At 41.4% G+C, this 20,464-nt stretch overlaps 1 protein-coding gene across 1 annotated transcript; it reads right to left on the bottom strand.

The window, feature by feature from the left end:
• Nucleotides 1–16: 16 nt before the first annotated feature.
• On the bottom strand, nt 17–20,395 carry LOC124635332. Its single transcript, XM_047171210.1, has 22 exons — nt 20,366–20,395; nt 18,312–19,956; nt 13,819–14,051; nt 13,282–13,520; nt 12,331–12,351; nt 11,910–12,035; nt 11,306–11,495; nt 10,729–10,817; nt 10,087–10,265; nt 9,492–9,628; nt 8,653–8,804; nt 8,245–8,374; nt 7,736–7,888; nt 7,088–7,243; nt 5,988–6,099; nt 5,111–5,468; nt 4,520–4,715; nt 4,163–4,249; nt 3,958–4,051; nt 3,436–3,594; nt 2,505–2,638; nt 17–2,072 (listed from the first exon to the last, which is right to left on the bottom strand). Exons 1-22 carry the CDS (start codon nt 20,393–20,395, stop codon nt 1,836–1,838), a joined length of 4,857 nt encoding a protein of 1,618 aa, XP_047027166.1. The 3' UTR covers nt 17–1,835.
• Between the last annotated feature and the right edge of the window lie 69 nt (nt 20,396–20,464).

The following is a 20,464-nucleotide window of genomic DNA, read 5'->3' as shown; positions in this document are numbered from 1 at the left end:
CAAGAAAACTCACATCTACATTGCAGATTATATTTTTATATCTCTCACAAAATGTACATGATACTCACAAAGAACACAGTAAAAAACAATGTGATGTAGACTTTGGTTTGTTTATTAAATTATAAATAAAAAAATCTTTCTCTTGAACACACACCCAAATACATAATTAAATTCATAATAAATTAATTTGGTCCCGAAATAAATATATTTAAATAATAAAAGGAAACTGTAAATTAAAAAACAACAACATTAAACAAAAGTACTGATCAATTTTGGCAATGGACTCTACTTATTATTAAATCTTAAATGAAATAAATATTCTAAATGCGTAACGTACATCCAGTCACACAGTATGATTTCAAGCTCACTCTGGTAGTCTCCACATTATCTACTCGAGACTATTTACATGATTATATGATAGGGCACGGAACCAAACGACGCACATGAATACACAGACAGTAACACTTACTTGTTAGATAAACCATATTATGTATGTCGCCTAAGAAAAACTATAAAGCTCATCTAAAGGATCAAAACCTCACACAGAAACAACTATATAGATAGAAATAGTAATTTACTGGAATGTATAATAAATCGTGAAGATTGTATTTCATAAGAATTCACATGATAGTAGACATTTCGAATAAATACTGTGTCAAGGGCTGGGAAGATAACCTGGTACTCTTACATGACATGAGATCACAATACGTTTCATGAATGTTACTTCACTATACAAATTAAAACATACTAAAACGTTGGCGACATAATAGAATATAATCAGTCACCGTATCACTAAGTACATTTTGTGCATTATATTTCATAATAATTATAAATAAATGCCAAGGATTACCAAAATCAGTTTGCATTGCGTTGGCTACAAATGTAAAATAAATAACCACGTTACAATCTCGTTATTATAATTGGTGATAATTACATTACAAGAAAGTTTATATCCTAATCTTAAATACTTCAAAATTTCTAAGAAAAAATGTTATAATTCATGACTTTAGAACAGCTAATTCATCTTATGACTAGATTGAGCCAGTATTTTTCCTACAGTCCACAACTTGATCTCGAACTTCCAAGAAAAACTGACACAATTAATACAAAATGTAGGAACGATGAAGAAACCAACAAAATGCCAAGGATATACGGAAATAGATTACATTAGACAGTCTAGATAAATGAGTTCTACGTGTCCTGTTTCACATTCACTTACGTCTAATTTTCGATTAATAATATTCGTTTCTTCGTTTGAAGCAGCACTAAAGTCACTAGTCTCTAAGCTATGGGTCAGATGGCACTCTGTATGCTATCAGACGCAGCTTTATACCCACCACCAACACCGTCTCGAGCTTCAGTCACATGAACATTTTCCAAGTAATTACCTATATTTCTAATAATATCTTAGAACGTAACTACACGCTGCCGAACTTTCATACAATCATAAATAAAGAGAAGGCAAGAAAAACTAAAGATAAACACGAGTTTAAAATTCTAGATATTAGAAATTATACATGTACTGGGAAATTAGTTCAATATTTATAAAGTCACTATAATAATTTCATTTGACAGATTTAATATTATAGTTGCCAATATAATACAAATAATATAGTCGAGAAAAACAGGAGACAGTTCACATGAAACTTTAGCTATGCATTAGAGTTCAGCAACGTAGCGAGTTTAAAGTGCACAAACATTTAAACATCTCCAATAAGATTTGCTTCAAAGAGGCAAACGTAAACACTTATGTGTTAACCACATAAGCGGTGTTCTAAGTTCATGTGAACTGGCTCATTCTTTGGTGATGGCATGCCACGGCCGTGTCATAGGATTTACTTCTTCTTGGCTTTCTTTTCAGCTTTCTTGAGAGCTTTGAGGTGTTTCTCGTGCGCGGCGCGGAGCTCCTTGAGGCGGCGCTTCATGCGGCGGCGGTCGTCGCCGCCCAGCCCCAGCAGCTTGAGGTCGGCGGAGCTCAGCGCCAGCAGCAGCGCGCCGTCCACGCCGCGCGCCGCGAACGCGCCCGCGTGCCGCTCCAGGCCCTCGCCCAGCCCGGATACCCACTGCCATACCTGTTACATACAACGTGGAATTTAAATGCACTGTGCAAGTTTAATGTGGATCAGACTGCAAAACACCTTTTACTTTACAGACGTGCTCATCACTTTCACAATAACAACATTATTTTTGTCTTTCCTAAATGGCTCAAAATCCAAGTGGTTTTGGGGTTTCTGGTTTCCGTTCCGTAGAATAGAATTGTACAAAAATAAAAATTATTTTATCATATCAATCTATACTAACTAAAAAATAAAGAGGAAAGATTTGAGTGTTTCAATGAATTGAATAGGCTCTGACACTACTGAATCGATTTCAATAATTCTTTCACTGTTAGGAAGTTACACTGTCTGCGCTGGACATGGGCAATGTTTTATCCGGTTACGGGCAAAAGTTTGTCCGAAGAATACGGCTAGTATGATATCAATCTGTAGGACTGATGTAAGTACCTGTTGTTTGGTCCAGTGATTGACGGGATGCGGCTGCGCGTTGGGCGGCGGCGTGAGGCTGGCCTCGGACACGGCGCTGGACAGCGGCTGCCACGGCACCTCGCCGCCGACTACGCACGCCGGAGCTTTCTTTACTATAACCATAGCACTACGTCAAACTGAATACTAGGCAGCACGGCCTGCCTAGAAGCATAGTGTGCGGAAATGGAACTGCCATTTGTAAGAAAAACATGCTTGAGGATTAATTATGCTCGTTTCAGTATATTAGGAACATATAAGGAACGTAATATAATTTTAAAAGGGGCTAAATTCGCTTTAGATATCTTCTTTCCTCCGCACAAGAATGCTTCTAGGTTTGACTACATACTTTAGAAGACAAAAGTCAAATTCTACTGTACATCTAAAAACTATAGTTTATTTATTAGAATTTATTGCATTTTCTATTTGTATTGATTAAAAAGAAATGTACTTTAGCATATTTTATAATATGATTTTTACAAGAACTGGAAAAGTCTAAATAACACCACCACCAAAGAACACAGCGTTTTAGAAAAGCGAACCAACACCAACACAAGATACAAGATGAAATCCAAATAACTAAAGATACAACAGCTACAACACCACCACACTAAGAAATAAGATAGATCTTCGAAGACTTGCTGCTTACTCTGTAAATTCTGCAATCATCTGTTCTTTATAATTCAGACGCAGGTTTGAACTTTGAGCGACAAATCAATTTTACCAGAGGAAATGAGAGTCAAAAAATATTTAGGAAATAAAATATTCTAATCTTGCAACACTTGCACAACTATTTCTTAAAACAAAAGAAGCTGTACACGAAACTCCAAACTTAAAGAACAGAGAAAAAACAGATGGAATAGAGTAGAAGCAAGGTGTAGCGTGATAGATCAGTGGGGGTGGGTGCACAAACCTCTGGCGTTGGCCTCACTGACGGCTTGGCGGATCTCGTCGACGAGGTCGTTGGTGAGCTGCACGGCGTCGGGCTGCGGCGGCGACGCGCCGGCCGCCAGGCGCCGCTCGCGCTCCGCCAGCACCTGCTTCAGCTGCTCCGCCAGCGATGCGCTAGCACCTACCATCACGCACGCGCTACAGCCGCCGCCGCGACCGCCCCATGCGGCTGCCGCGGCCCTACTGACTGCGAGCCACGCCACCACACACCCGACGGCGTACCCAATAAGCTCGTCACGTTAATACGGGCCGCTATTATTCACATAGACAAGGGAGGACAAACAATTTCGCTTGACTGTGGTGAGTTTGTTAAAAACTTGTGATGGTTAGAACACAAATAGTGTGAACATTAGGTGTAGGTTTACCAATAGTCCAAAGAATTTAATTGTGAATGTGTCGTGTTGGGCTAATTGGTCCTATTGAAACGTACACTCAATGGTTGGCGACGCACGGGACACATAAAGTAAGCGGTTCATGCTCTTACCAGACAGGGGGTGATGCCTGTGGTCTCTGGAGTACACTGCGTCATCAGTCGCACTGCCCACTGAACTGCCGCAACTCTGGCGAGTGTCGCGATGCTAGAAAAATGTAATAAATCTATAAGTAATGTTGGGCATTGCAAAGAAGTTATCATTTTTTTCTAGGCTGTCCTATTGTTCTAATAAAAAAAAAATTGAAATAGAACTCACAGCACCAACATGAGGCGGTCCTCCCGATGTAGATTCGCTGAGTGATTCGTCAGCAGAATCATTGTATGAATCGTCAAGACCGTCGTACTGTAACAAAAAAAAACATTCAAGTATTCATTATAATATGTAAGAATAAGAAATTTTATTTACAAAGTACACGTTCTGTTATCATTAACCCCAAACAAGGCAAAGCCAGTATCTTGGGCGCTAATTTGGAGATGTACATAAGCAGAAGGCAATTTTTTGCAGTTCTCTTGACTTTTTACTGAGGTGGAGAAATCAAATACAAATGTCGACCGAACCGAGAATCCAATGTGACCATTGCGCCATCGAGGTCATGAATAATGTAGCAGTTACCGAGCTAGCGTTGCTGAGCGAGTGTGGCTCGTGCGGCGAGTGCGCGGCGTGGTGGCGGTGGCGCGCCAGGTCCGTGCGCGCGCGGTGCGCCGACGTGTCCAGCAGCGCGCCGCGCGGCACCGCCGCGTCCAGCTCGCGCGACGCGCCCAGCGACGAGCCCGTGCTGCCCGCGCCTACCAGCGACGACGACACTGATCTGGAACGTTACAATACATATAGGGAACTCACTTTAAACTTGCTGTGGAGTTTGTTGCGCCACTTTTTGAAATGAAATGAAATGTATTTATTTTTAACAGCAAAAAGGGCGTTTTGGGGCTGTCTTCTGTTTCAGACATTCAAAAAGCGCAGATTTATCAGTATCTCTCTTTCCTGCTATGTATCCCACATGGTGGTGGGGTCAGCTTTCCTAATTTGTATTGTTCATTTCGCTCTATCTACGACATTGATCTCGAACACCTGGCACTCCTTCATGTCTTTCGCCACTATATCGCTATCAGATTTATTTAAACAAACCTTTTTGCGTTTGCGATTGAAATATACAAAATATTGGAAAAGTAGAATTTCATCTATTAAAGCAGGAATGGAACTCACTGTGTATCTTGCTGATGATTCGTCGGCGGCGGAGCAGCGTGTGTTTGGTGAGCGGTGTGAGTGTGTGTCTGGTGGGTAGTGTGAGTGGTGTGTGACGGCGGCGCGGCGGTGACTGCGGGCGCGGGCTGCGCGGGCGGCGGCGCGGCGGCGGGGGCGGCGGGGGGCGAGTGCGCCACTTGCGACGCGGGAGTGGCGGGGAGCGCAGGAGCAGCGGTCACTGCAGGCTTGGGCTCTTCGGCGGCGGGCGCGGTGACGTCACCCAGGTCGGGCGCCTCACATCGCCTTGTCTTGTCCACTTTTGCATATTCGTCCTCCACGGGAGACAGGTCAGAGAGATCGCTGTCGGAACTCCATGGATCTGTAAAATTGAAACGGCAAAATGACGCTATGTGTACTATGTATGTGGTTTGGCTTATTTTATTATATTCTATGTTTGGGAGTTATCTATATATGTATATAAAAAGGAAACCCGCTTTCCGTTGTCACGACATAACATGAAAACGGCTTGACTGATTTGGCTGAAAATTAGAGGGGAGGTAACTTAGACCCGGGAGAAGGTTTTAGGATAGTTTTTGTCACCATCCGACTACGGGACGCGGGTGAAACCGCGGGCGAAAGCAAGTTTCATATAAATAGGGAAGCCAACGCATACATCGTGTATGTTTTGATCTAATCCTACTTATATTATAAATGTGAAAGTTTGTGAGAATGTATGGATGTATGTTTGTTATTCAATCGCGCAAAAACGGTTGGACCGATTTGGTTGAAATTTGGTATGTAGATAGGTGATACTCTGGATTAACACATAGGCTACTTTTTATCAACACACCACGCGGGCGAAGCCGCTGGCGGAAGCTAGTTTCATATAAATACGTACTGTTTATCAGAAGCGGATCCGGATCAGGTCGACGAGGCAGCGGCGGCGTTTCGCGACGGGCTGACGGCTCATGTGGCAACATCACTGGTAGACCAGCCTTCTTTTGAGTCTCCTGGAAATCATACAACATGTGTGAGAATTTTAAAGTACGTGCCTTTGAATAGATAGAGGCAATTTATATAAAATATTTGAAGGTATAAAAAAGCTTTTTGTTTATTTTGGATTTTAGATTTCATTATGTGCGTCTGTGCGTGTGGTATAGTGTAAGAATTGGTAATCGTTAAAAGATGATAGTATAGTACACCGATGTATTAAAAATGAATAATATAACTGTGAAATGATCTTACTATAATAACTACATATTTGAATCATATTTTAATGAGAAAATGTCCAGTTGATGGTATTTTTTAATCATGAAAGTGTAAATAGAATTTCTGGCTTTTTTATTTGTGAAATATAAATAATTGTTAATTAAATAAAGCTTTGAGGCAAACCCTAGTATAATCAGGGATTGATGATAGCAAAATAAAAACAGTAGCGATTTGAACATCCGAATCCCGTGGCCGTAAATGTTGTAATCTTGGATAATTGTAATACTCGACAACATAATTCTTTTTACAAATTCGGTTAGAATATCATAAAATGACGCGCAATATCCAATTTGCGTGACACTGCAAACGTTTGAAAGTGTCCCACTGCGAGAGCGGGCGAATGTGTCAATATCGTGCCATTTCTCATCGAGCGTAGTCGCGTATCATATCGTAGAACGTAACTATATTACACTATAATATTATATTATGCGAGTATGAGCGCCGTACTTGTCGTGCGCTCGCTTTTGTCTTACGGCGTTTGTCCATCGCCGCCGTTGCAGACACGTCAACGAAAACGAGATGACGGCGCCGATTTATATAGTGATACATACATTTACTACCTATAGCCTGTCCCGAGTGCCGTCATCCGGCCGCCGATACTAAACTCGACCCAAAAAAATCTCGTTCTCAGTGACGTGCCGGTGACGGCAGTAGGCACACGGCGTAAAGGTAATAGAAAGTAAGTTCGGATGTTCATGTGTGTGATCGGCGTGCAGCGCGTGAGCTCACCAGCAGCAGCACCTCGAGGCGCGCGACGCGGTCGTGCAGCGCGGACAGCGCGGCGCCGTACTCGCGGTGCGCGTCGCGCAGCGCGCCCGACCACCACTCCTCGCGCGCCCGCACCAGCGCGCGCGTGCGCCGCCACTCGCGCAGCGCGCGGCGAGCCTGGGGACAGTTACACGTTTACATTACTGTCAATGCCGACTGTGGAATTTTCTATCAAAACAAAAGCTAGGTGTTCAAAACCAGGGACGAATCTAGCCTGGTCGGGATAAAAAAGGTTGTGAGCAAAATTCAAATATACATACATTCATTAAATTCAGAAACATAAAAGAAAACCTACGATGAGACTATAAGAAAATACATAGAGATACATAGAGTATAAGAAGCATGGAGAATTACATCATGAAATACATATGATCTCCTCCGAGCTGCCGCCGCCCGAGTCCATGCCTACAGCTGCGATACTACGTACTACATACCTTGTCATACTTGCGCTGCGCCCGGTGCGCGGTGTCGGCGGCGGAGGCGAGCGCGTGACGCAACTGTTCATCCGGAGCCCGCGCCTGGCACCACTCGCGCACTCGCGCGGTGATCTCCTCCGAGCTGCCGCCGCCCGAGTCCATGCCTACAGCTGCGATACTACGTACTACATACCTTGTCATACTTGCGCTGCGCCCGGTGCGCGGTGTCGGCGGCGGAGGCGAGCGCGTGACGCAACTGTTCATCCGGAGCCCGCGCCTGGCACCACTCGCGCACTCGCGCGGTGATCTCCTCCGAGCTGCCGCCGCCCGAGTCCATGCCGACCAGCTGCGAAATACATACCACAAATGGATCAATTACCTATTTAAAGCATAAGGATAAATAGGGTAAAATGGCCCTTTTTGTCCCTTGTCTTAAGAAAAAAAGAAAAAGCATTTATTGACACAACACGATAAGAAAGAAAGAGTACAAAAACAATAGATGGTTGTGCCAAACAGATCCAGTACAGCATTATGCCAAACAGCTAGTGCTTGACGCTGGTTTTCCTTTAGCAAAAGGTTAGATTGAATCAGACCTACAAATGAGTTTATAGTGAATCTTAATTAGGATAGTCTTGCCATGAATTCAAATATTTTCAAAAATCAGGGGGTATAAAGGAGGTTTTTTGTTTATATAACACATACCTCTTGAAGGAAAGCTCTAAGCTCGTTGATCTCCGGGTGTCGCGTCTGTGGCGCGGAAGGTTCAGCGGGCGCGGTCTGATTCGAATCCTCCTCCTCAGCATGTTGCCGCCTTTGACGTTCGCGATTCGCTCTGAAATTATTTGATTACAATATTTCAACAAAATCCAATTGTGTACCTTACTATCGAGATATATGCCCGATTTTATTAGTTACCAAGTGTCAGTTAGTTATCTGATAGTTAGTACTATGTGCCAGACAAAGGCTGCTTATATTTTCTTGCCAGATAATGCTTTGTGAGACAGGTGAAACCAAAAGTTATATTTTATCTGTCGGATAAGTTCCTGATAGTCAATCAGAGTCTTTATCAGTAACCGGTAATACTAAGCAATAAGGTTGAAAATCAATTACCTTTCTTCCCTCTCTTTATCAGCGGCAAGAGACTGTCTAATGAGATGTGCTACTTCGCTATTTTCAGGGTCCTTCTCACGTCCAATAAGGAACTTTACAGGGCCCGATGTATTTCGAAGCACTGAAGCGGCGTATGCTTGCGTCACACCCACCTATGAATAAAAACCGAATTAATGCTTTGATTTTATGGAATTTTTAATTATTTTCATGTGAATATTATCCAAACTAATATTATAAATGCGAAAGTAACTCTGTCTGTCTGTCTGTCTGTCTGTCTTTTCTTCACGCCTAAACTACTGAACCGATTTGTGTGAAATTTGGTACAGACATAGTTTGAAACTTGAGAAAGGACATAGGATAGTTTTTATTACAAAAAAAAAATAAAAATAAAATTATTCCGGACATATAGCGCCATCTATTGGTCAAATCAAAAATCTGCTGGTAGTCACTATTCCACGCGAACGAAGTTGCGGGCAAAAGCTAGTCTTATATATAAAAATGAATTGCTGTTCGTTAGTCTGACTAAAACTCGAGAATGGCTGGACCGATTTGGCTTATTTTGGTTTTAAAATGTTTGTAGAGGTCCAGGGAAGGTTTAAACGATACGAAGTTCGCGGGATCAGCTAGTAACTATATATTATGTAATATTAATATTAATGTATTAGATTTCTTCCGCGATATCATCCGTGTACCGAGGGAACTACCTTTTTTGCTGTTTAAAAAGCCCACCCCATCGTCGGGTGTAAATTTTTTTATCTATAGAGTTACTTGTTTTAGCGTGAAAGCGCAACATACAACTTTTGGTACTAATCTAATAATATTATAATAATAAAGCTTACCAGACTCTTGCCATCAACTTCAATGATCTGGTCGTTAACTTGAATGCGTCCGTCGCGGGCGGCGGCTCCGCTCTCCGTGATGGTCTTCACGAATATGCCCAACTTCTCCAAGCCGGCGTCCGCGCCCACACCCATGCCTGTAAAGTAAGGAATATACATGATATTACGAATGTTGATTGAATCAAGCACTGCCACAATCTTCGGACCTAGATGCTCTGTGGCCAATGATGATGGATTGAATCTCGTCAGCATCATCGTAGGTACGGGACAGAATGTGGTAGAGCAAATCAAAGACCTTCGTCACTGTTAAATCTAATTATCACCATTGTCCTTGTAGAAAAATAGCACCTACATTTTTATATAGAATATCTGCGGTAATTGTGTGATTTAAGATGGTATTAAAATGTAAACAATTTCGATAATATTTAACAGCGAACAGTCATTTTTCATCAAAACTCGTCCACCGTAGCGCTTCCAGGTTTTCCCGGTACACAGAGTCTGAGGAATTTGGTCAAACTACCAGTCAAACCAAACAAAGGGAAACAGAATATTTAGCAAATTCCTACTTCCTTCAGAAAATAGAAAATATATTTACCGATAATAGAGAGTCCAAGTCCATCAGCTCCTTTAACGAGATCGACGGGAAAGACGTGCATCTTCTCGACGCGTTTTTCCAGCTCGTATTCGGCGCTGGCAGCGACGGGGTCAACGTCCTCGTTGCGACGGTCGTACTCGCGCACCGAGTGCGTCGAGAATACGCGCATTGGATTCGTACTAGAACACACGTATAAACAATATAATTTAACATTCGCACTGGAAGACACGTATCAAAAATATCAAGTAATTGTAAAATATTAAGGCCCACTTTCATTGGTTACTGATAGAGTCAGTTAGTTATCCGATAGTTTATGCTAGATAAAGGCAGCTTATAATTTCTGCCAGATATTGCTATCCAAAACCTGTGACACCAAGTTAGCTTTCTGATAGGCTATCAGAGACTTTGTTGGTAACCGGTGTAACTGGCCATTAAATATCGTATATTTCAATAAATAAATATGTATATTAAAAAAAGATAATATAACACTTATAGTATATTAGGCTATGTCCAGCAGTGGACTGCGATAGGCTGATGATGAATGAAAAAAATGAATGAAGTATATTAGTACACTTACAGGAAAGTTCAAGTTGTTCAGACTACTGTTGATGAAATTAGTGTACATTCTACATAGGACCTTACCTGAATTTAACTTTGGTATTTTTCTTGACAAATACTGGTGGGTAATAATCTTCGTCCTCGTCTTCTTCAATAGGCGGAAGACCGGCCACCTAAAATAAAAAATATATATTTAAAAAAATATATGAAGATTAAAAACGTAAAATCGGAGTAATACGTATCTTTGATTATTAGAAGTATTAATTAAAACCTGTTGACTGGGCGACATCATCGTTTTTATTCAAAAAAGAAACTTAAATTCAATTTAGAAGAACACTTTCACATTTTAGTGGTTTTTCTTGCCAATTTTTTAAAGAAGAAGCAGCACAAACAGCCAAATCACTAGCAAGGCATAATAGGTGGGCCCGACTTCAAAAGACAAAGAACAATCGAAATTAAAGCATTCTTTATTCAAACCACAAAAACAAATGCAACACTCACGCGGCCGCAACTCAGTGACATAAAAACAACCTTATCCACATTTCATAGAGACTAATTTTGACAAACGATAAATAGACGTTTACGCTTTAAACGTGCAGCTATTGATATTTGTTTTGAAAGAAATAATAATGGGTGAATCGACACTCGTGTTAGTACTGACCTCAGTATAAAAGTGCCCGTCTTCGAAGTAGTGTATGCCGTTCTCTTCGCCGAGCTCTCGCAGCTGCTGCGGCGGGTAGTGGTCGAAGACTGTGTCGGGTGGGGGCGGTGCCGCGCGTCGGTCTCCACCGGCCATGTTACTGTCCGCTTCAAGTGATACGAACTCGTAGCTCTCGTCCACTGACTGCATGCTGGAATGAGAATTTATTTTTGAGTGGAACACTGGTATTTATTTTTGAGTTCTTTGACTTAGTTTATGTCATCATTGGTGGTCATCATGAATAATAATAGTTTAAAAAACTAAAAACAACACGCTAGTCATGTATTGTCATCAGAACTCAGAGCGTTTGCAAAATTTCATCCTAGTAGAAGACCGGGAAAGTGGGCCAAATTAAGATTCTAAGAGTTTCTTATAGTTAAGTGAAGCTCATAAAAGCGTGTTAAAAGTGGGAGGTTATCCTCTAAATGCCCCAACGTTTCCCGCCCTTTAACAAAGTTTTACCTAAAGGTGTTTCTGTTGCAGAAATTATAGTGAATGTGAGGGACATAATGATGATTGAACACTTTATCTTTTTTCAAAGGAGGCCAAATAATATGGAACCTACCTCTCATAGGAGAGCACAGACTGGTAGCTGTCATTGAGCGACACGCCATTGTCGTGCGGCAGCGCGTGCGGCGACAGCATGGCCACGATCTCCTGCGCCTGTTCGTCTGACAGCAGGGCTTCTTGCCTACACAACACATTGAGGACCTCTAGCATGATTTCGTCATTAAGGAAAGAATAGACATTAGCAGTAAAGAGTTTGTACTTATGATGAAATGGTGTCTGAACAAAACTCATTTGTTCTCACTAGTGCACTACCATCGTGATAAGGACGGTCCTTACAGACGATTTAATTTTAATGATTCTTGGAAATAGGTACTTAAATGGTATGTATAGAGTATAAAAGAGCACATCAAGAAGCTTACTACAACAAAACTGCATTATAGAAGAAAACGACGGTTGCACAAATGCCCCGAGCTTACCTAAGTTTTTTCTCCAGAATACTGCAAATATCAGGCAATAATGAAGCGTTGTGCGGACAGGCAGCATGCAAATGATAAAAATACGACATTTAATTATATACTAAGCGTTACGAAAATCAAGACCTGAAAAAAGAAATTATAGAATAGCATACCGAACATCGAATACGATGCATAAATAATAGAAGTAATAAATAAAGACCGCGAATACAGACATCGATATAGACATTACATGTGCGTGGAATCATGCATTCAAGACAGAAATTTCAGATACATCACGCGTATGCCAATAAGAATTAAAATGAACCAGAAAGTAAACATTGATGAATAGCATGATTACATCGAGGAAGAAAGGTGTGACGAATATTAAACAGTTACTTAGTTCCGCATAGCGTACGTGCCTCAGATAAAGTAATTAAACAGGATTGATGTGTCGCTATATTATGTAACTAGCTACTATTATTGTTAAACTAACTAAAATGCTAAAGTTTTCAACCAGTGATTATAAATCTGATATTTTTGGTCTTACCCGAAGTTACACTCTGGGATCTAAGCCATTATTGAACTAACACGTTTCAGATCAGTGCATCCGAAGCTTAATACTTGCTACATATGGTAACAGTCGACCTTCCTCAACACGCTTGCACTGTGCAAAGATGTTCGGGGTGTCATATAACATGCACTTATGTGCATTATGCAACAGTAATTATTATTATCGTCGCCAAAGCTGGTGCGTCGTGAACAACCAAGCCCATCGTGTAAGTTGGGGATATGACCATGAACATGACTCAACAGCTCACGTCAAATAACTTTGCCAAAATCTCTCCGAAATTGGCTATTAGTGACTGCTGATGCGCGAGGCATCAAATGGCTAACAATGAGGACAAAGTAACTTGACGTAAGCTGTACTATTAGTAGTATTCTTGTGCAGTATGAAGCCATTGTTAAGGTCACCTCGAGCTGAGTAGTATCTCGGCCTCGTCGGGCGTCATGCTGTCGGGCTGCTTGGAGTCGGCGTCGCCGTCGTCCCAGCGCGTATCGGCCGCGTCCCCGCCCCGGCCGCTCTCCCCCGACGCGTTCTCGCCCTCCGACACGCTCCATTGACTGGTGGTCGACTTGTCGAGCACCTCTATGGAGCCTTGACTCGCTTCGCTCACTACCACGCCGGAGTCCTGTAATGCAGGCGTTGAAGGCTGAAACCATCATCGTTTAACTTTTTTGATTTTCCTGGATATGAAACAGATGTAGGCGGCGCACCCTTAGAGATACATAATTATAACCAAAATTAAAATTTTGGAACCACTATCAATAGTAAACTACTTCAGGACAGATTGTTGCACCTGATCTGGCTGTGTAAAAAACTTTTCACTATAATCTTAACCTAAGGAATGATTCATTATCACATGGCTTGGAAATTACAACATACACAACGACATAGCAAAAACGAACAGAGTTCTAGGCAATAATAATTGTGTTGGAATGAATAAGTACCTGCTGCAATACGGAGAGCGTATCAGGATCGGAGCGCGCCCGCTCTGCGTCCCGTATGTCCCTGGTGAGGGGCGGTGCGGGCGGGGGCGGCTCGCGGTAGTCTGCCGGCCGCAGCCGCGCCACCACCTCGGGCGAGGGCTCGTTGAAGCCTCCCTCGTCCGAGACACTCGACGCTCGCGATCCACTCCGCCGTGGTGTTTCTTCCGCCTCGGACGACTTGCGACCTCCGCCCGCTGTCGGTAAACCATTGATTAGTAAGACATCAGTCAAAATCAGTCCTAATGTCACAAATTCAGAAACGCTGGTAGGTCCTTTTAAAGGGTATGAAGCAGATACGCAAATTGACATCTTTATAAAAGTAGAGGACAGAATATGGAGGATCTGTAACTAACTGCTTGCATGATTTCACTTTCACACTGAAAACGGCGCAGCATGCTATCCATAAATTCCAGGCTACATAGCTAAATTTCCGCTTCAATGAAAACAGTAAAATATATTCTTTGAGGAGCGACTGGAGCGAGTACGGAGTAAATTTAGGCTAATGAGCTAACTATTTTTAACGCCGATACTCTACTTCCGCAGCTCAGGCAGGTGGCGAGTATACCCACAGTTCAGGTGCCCAACATAAACAAACATTATATTGGTACATGTTATTTCAACGCAAACTCTAACCACAGCTTTGGTTATTTAAAGTAGTATCTGTACGTTCATATAGACATTTGCAAAGTGCACAATTATTTAAACGTCCTTTTTTGTCCCTCAATGACATCGTCCAGACATAGAGAATACACTCTTTGCATGTATTATTATATTTCTACATGTATATCATTGCAAGATACTTTATACGTATATCAAGTCACGATTGATAGATAGCATCATAATATAAAGCTAATAATTTGACACGTGAGTATAAAGTATCTCTTGGAATTTCTTTGTTTGCAGTTTGCATGCGAGGCAATACTTTCGGTTCCTGAGCTCAAGATAACCAAACCTGCACATCTAGAAAAACCAATTCATGACAACAATAGTCTGACGATTCAACATTCATGATAATCTATGTAACGCATGAATTTGCAATAAACCGTTAGAACGATCACGCGATCTCTCGAGACAACGGAGCGAGTCATGCCCACTTTACTAATTAAAACTCAACTATATACATGTATGGGACGAGTAAGCTCTGATGATACTATATGAAATTGAATGTTTAATAACACTCCTGTTTTATCGGTTCAGTACTTCAAGAATGCAAATACTTTAGATTTGGTTAGAGTAGTAGACAAATTCTGTTGACAAAAGAAAGAGGGGAATCTAAATATAAATGTTGATGGAAATAGAAGTACGAGTTTAACATCTCGAATATATCCAAAATCTATTTTGGTTGTTTGTAATAGGGAATTTCTGTTATAGATTAATTATTCAGATCCATTATCTGAATGGGAGAAGCCTAAGAGCCATTGGAACAACGATAATGATAAACAGATTCTCTGATATAATATGAATATGTTCTTACGCAAAAAGACACTTTGGTACGAAAGACAAATAAACCCAATTCAATTTATAGCATACACCTTCAAAAATGAACCTTGTCGAAGCCACCACAAGTGGAAACATAAAGACCACCTTCCAAAAAAGGCAGCGATCATTTCTAACAAATGCGTCAAGATGTGGAGTGGATGCCCACGCTAACTTGTAAAATTCATAATGTCGGTACTTGTGCGATTTATAGTGTAGATTTGATACACGTTATGGTAATATTAGTCATAAAATTATCTGACAGGTAGGTCGTTGAAATCCTCGTGAACGAAATAGGTGTGAATGTGGGAACGATCTGATCATACGTGTTGAGATAAACATCAAAAACTTCGTATCAAAAGAAATTGGAGTACCAATACTTGACTACTACTACTTATACTAACTATAAGACTTCTAATCAAAGCAAGTTTGAATTTTCAAAATCTTGTATAGGTTCCAGATTCTTGCCGATTCAACATTCAACTTAAAATATCCAATCGATTACTGTTATTAGTGAAATTGCTTACAATCCTCGGCTGCCACCAATATTCTTTCATGCGTAAAGAATAAACACGTCGAAACTCATTGCTCATACAGATAATTAAATCAATGGAACATATTAGCAGGAAGGAAGGTTCGTTGAATGGACGCGATGTGCCAAGAACGATACTGTATACGGATGATGTGAAACACGACCATGCATAAAGCTAGTACAGTACTTCTGCGCTTTCAACAAACTCATTCACAAGTTAGCACACGCAGTTGAATGCTAGGCATGTAGAGATCGGATTATTGAATTGCAATATTTAGGTACCTATCTCAAAGTTTTATAGCGATAACCAACTTCAGTTCACATAATTTAAATTCTAGTGTTATGACTCATGCTTTTATTTCTCGGAACGCATGTAACCCTTAAAACTTCACTTAAACAGAAGTTAATTACGTATTCTCAATATCAGGTTTTCTTTGGCAAAAACGTATAATTCGACGGGGACTGTAACAGCAATGATAAAATATTTTTTAAGATTTGTGAATCAACATAATCTCTGTTAAATTAAAATTTGTCTGGCCTAGTAGAACATAGAATCATATCAAAACTTCAAACCAAAACTTGCTTTGTTTTATAGCAAGGAGCATACTGAGCTATCGTCGCAACAGATATAATTAATGAAAGCTCACTAAAATTAAACCAAACCCTATTAAGACGTACGATTATTATAAAAGTTTTTACCATTTTAAAAAACAAATCCATGGAAGCTGATTTAATTGAACGAATAGTTCAGAAACGCAAGAAATGCGTTCAGCTCCGGCTATAAAACTGGGACTGAGAAGCGACCTATATAATTATTGGTTCCTAGCAAAAGCAAAACAATAAATAAAGCAACTGACCGAGGCAACAGCCGCAGAGGCGCATGTTGAGCGAGCGCATGCGACGGGCACGCGCAGCGCCCGCCTCATCACCGCACCATCGCCGCCGACGCCCCGAGCCTCCACCGACCACCCTTACTCGCACATTCACTTCCAAACGATGTATTTTGTTCACCAGTCTAACTTCTATAGACACACGCAAATCTTAAACGTTGGGTTTACCGGAAAAAGCGTCACAAAGTCTTTAACTGAAACCATTTTTTTCCATTTGCTTCAGATGTTAACACCACAGTTACCTACTGAGTAGCACAAATGGGGAAATAGCGTCTTTTAGTTTATAGCAACATTGACACACACCGGTACCTGCGCGGTTTGTAAACAAACAGCCGCAGATAAGCAAGTTGGCAACATGACTAGACAAAAAGTTTACACGCCTCTTCAGAAAAATAAGATATTTTTTGGTAGAATCGTAAGCAACACACGTTTGTGACTCGAAGGTCAACCATAACACGAGTAAAATTTTGAAATGCCGATTCTTCGAACAAGGCAAAGATTCCGTATCTCAATTACGGATCATATTCTGCATTAAATATTGTATCAAATCCGAAACGTTGCTCAATGAATGTAATATTCAGGCTATGAGGCTAGGCGTGAACGCGTACCGGTCAGAACGAGACAACTAAAAGCAAAACGAGAAAGAGCATCGAGGAGCTTACAACAACTGAATTGATAAAAGGATGGAGGGACTGTTCGAAGTTTCTGCGCAAACTTTATCTTATACTTAATCAGTGTTTATACATAAATATCGAAGAACCCACGATCGTTTAAATTCTACACACGACAAATTCACAGTTTTTTAACATAAGACATTTTGTTTGATCACAAAAAAAGAATAGCACGCACTTGTTTATGAGGTCAATTGAGATGTTCATTATCTCTTTATAGACACAATAGCGAGTGTTATAGAGAGTAACCGATTGTCAAACGGTCCCGTAAAGTGTGTTAGTGTATGAAGGGGAGCGCACAGGGCGACGTCGCTCGGGTTACTGCGTCGCGACGACAGAGGCGGCGGCGGCGCCGGAGCATCTAAATCGGGATCGACTCGCAAGTCTCGCAACGACTCAAATACCTTGACTTCCTCAATATTACATTGAACCCACTGAACACGAGACCGCCAAACGTACGTCAATTGGACGCCCACATTTCTGTTTCTTATGGCTTAACTTCCTAGCATACAGACAACACGACAGCGGCTAGTCAAAATGCCTCCAAAATACCCTTGAAAATGTGTACTACACATCGCAAAATACATGATTGACATTGATTTATTATTTGATTTATATACGATATTTGAAATATATAAACCAAACATGCAGAAAATGAGACTGACCTTTAAAATATGTAATCCTTAAGAAAATATCCTAGTGTGAATAGTTTGCCAATAACTTATTTTGATAAGTACGTACCTATCTGTCTACTTTATACGTCAATAACATTTCTTATAGTACAGATAAAACAGAGATAAAGATTAATACATACAGATAGTACACTATACGCTCGAACTTAAAATACATAGTATGGTATTGGTAAAAGGGAAAAGAAAAACATACCAGGCGAAGGTGAAGCTTGAAGCGAAGCAGGAGGCGAAGAATCTGCGACACGATGCACAGGAGAAGCTAATGGCGACACTAGCGGAGAACGAGGCACATCCTCTATCTTCACTGGACATACTGGAGACTCTGGGGTTGAAGACCGCCGCCTGGATTTTTCTTCCCATTCCGAACTATAGTCCACGGACTCATAAGCATCATCATCCAAAATCTTCGATGATCTTGACCCGTTATCCAAGGTGACTGGACTTTGTGGGCTCGGGGATACACGTTCGCAAACATTCTTTGTGTTGTTTTCGTCAGGCTGAGACATGACAGTAGATTCTTGAGATGTTACAACAGGCGAGTGTGGGGATACTACTGCATTCAAAGCATAGTCCGGTGCTGCTGTACATGTTCGATTACTTGGTACTGGTGACATGGAAGATTCACGTTCAGCTGAAGGCAAACTTTCCTTATCGTGGTACAACGGTGAAACAGGTGATTTCGGTGACCTTGCTGAAGGCGATGGTGATTTTTGTCTTCGAGGAACAGTAACAGGCTCTAGTATCGTTGGCGTTGAAGACGGTGACGGTGGGGTAGGTGATATTCTTTCAATGGTGTTTGACATAGAACTAGAATACTGTGTTTGTTCACTAGTTTTGTGAATAGATGCATCACTATTTTCTTTATTTGCAATTCTTTCATCCTCATTTGGACTAAAACTCGGCGTCCTTACACTAGAATGACTTTTTTCAGTTGAAGACTGAAGGTAAGACGGAGGATCGGGTTTTGTTTTGATAGGCGAATTTATACGCTCTCTTCGAGCTGGCGGAGAAACCGATGATTCAGGCCTGGGTATTGGGGAAACTAAATTATTGGGTCTAGGTGACACGGGTGTAACCGCTTTTATTGGACTTGGTGTTTTTGTGCTTGGTATAACTCGACTTACTAACGAAGAAGGAAGAGTAGTAGGACGTTCCACCTGGGAATCACCAGCACAAGGGGAAAGCGGTGGAGAATAAACACGGGAAGGAACTACATATCTTTCAGGAACCTCCGGTGACTTTCTGTCTTGATACGCACTAGAATATTTGTTAGAGTCCACTTTACTAGGTTCATCATTACGACATTGGCGAGATTTATTAAAATGAGCAGTCCAATTTCTCTGTTTTTCTATGAGCTCCTTGTTAAATCTCCTGTCTGGTTTTTCAGGTTTAGGTAAAACACTTGGCTTGACAGGTTTTGGCGGCGGTGCAGTAGCACCATTGGCGAGGCGATCGCCATTGACAGCAGGTGCCGGCATCGGCGTCGGCGTCACAATTCGTCTGGGTGGGCTCACGGATCCCGCGGAACTGGAACGAGATCGCGCTGGCGCAGGCGGTGTTACCCCTCGGGTGCCCGCAAAACTGGCAGCTGCTGACGGTGATTTTTCAATACGAAATCCACGGTTTTCTTCACCCAATTTTTCAAAAAGTGCACGGGCGTTATTGAACCGTGCTAAATGGCTTTCGGTTCGGACGCCTGTTACGTCGCTGCCGCGAACTTCGTCTTCCTCTCTTGAAGGCATCCCTTGGAATATGTTTGCAATCTTTGAAACTTTAGTGCCTGAGTGCCTTTTCTTGCACTCCTCCATACTAGCCGGGTATGCCCGTTTTAATCCAACCTGTAAGAAAATAAATCAGGTTGAATACTTGAGCGCCGCCATTGACAAATAAATAGAACGCGGTTATACAAAATTGATAATATAGAATTAGATAGCCGCGATGTAAAATACGAACTGGCACGAGTAGTTAGCGCTCGGAACGGGCACTGCCGCGCGACTCGCGACGCCTGGGCCGGGCTGGCTTGATTATTCTCTGCGTTAAATTAACTTGAGATAGCGATAGTGCTGATAACAGCGTATTCTTATTTAAACGGTCAATCCTATTAGTTTAGCTTTGTTAAAAGTTGAACCACATGAACAAAAAACATTATTTCCCTCTCGTCTGGCTATAAAATTATATAAATTGAAATAAAATCATTAAAAACACCTGCCTTCTTGAAACAAATACCACTAAGACATACAATATTACCGCAGGAATATGTGGAGGAGGTGCTGTCATACGTAGCGCATACAATCTCTGTGTGAATCACAAGCACTGTACTGATAATCCTAAAATAATAAACGATAA

Source organism: Helicoverpa zea, chromosome 12, assembly GCF_022581195.2.
Source record: "Helicoverpa zea isolate HzStark_Cry1AcR chromosome 12, ilHelZeax1.1, whole genome shotgun sequence".
Taxonomy (NCBI): domain Eukaryota; kingdom Metazoa; phylum Arthropoda; class Insecta; order Lepidoptera; family Noctuidae; genus Helicoverpa; species Helicoverpa zea.
Note: the sequence above shows the minus strand (reverse complement) of the source record. Positions and strands in the feature narration are given on the sequence as shown.

Excerpts from the sequence above, each read along its gene's own strand:
- LOC124635332 (XM_047171210.1), bottom strand. The coding sequence starts at position 20,395 with ATGACAGCACCTCCTCCACATATTCCTGCG. Across the intron at positions 3,595-3,957 it reads CAGGCATCACCCCCTGTCTG|GTGCTAGCGCATCGCTGGCG; the intron begins GTAAGAGCATGA and ends GCGTGATGGTAG. Across the intron at positions 2,639-3,435 it reads CAGTGAGGCCAACGCCAGAG|TAAAGAAAGCTCCGGCGTGC; the intron begins GTTTGTGCACCC and ends CTATGGTTATAG.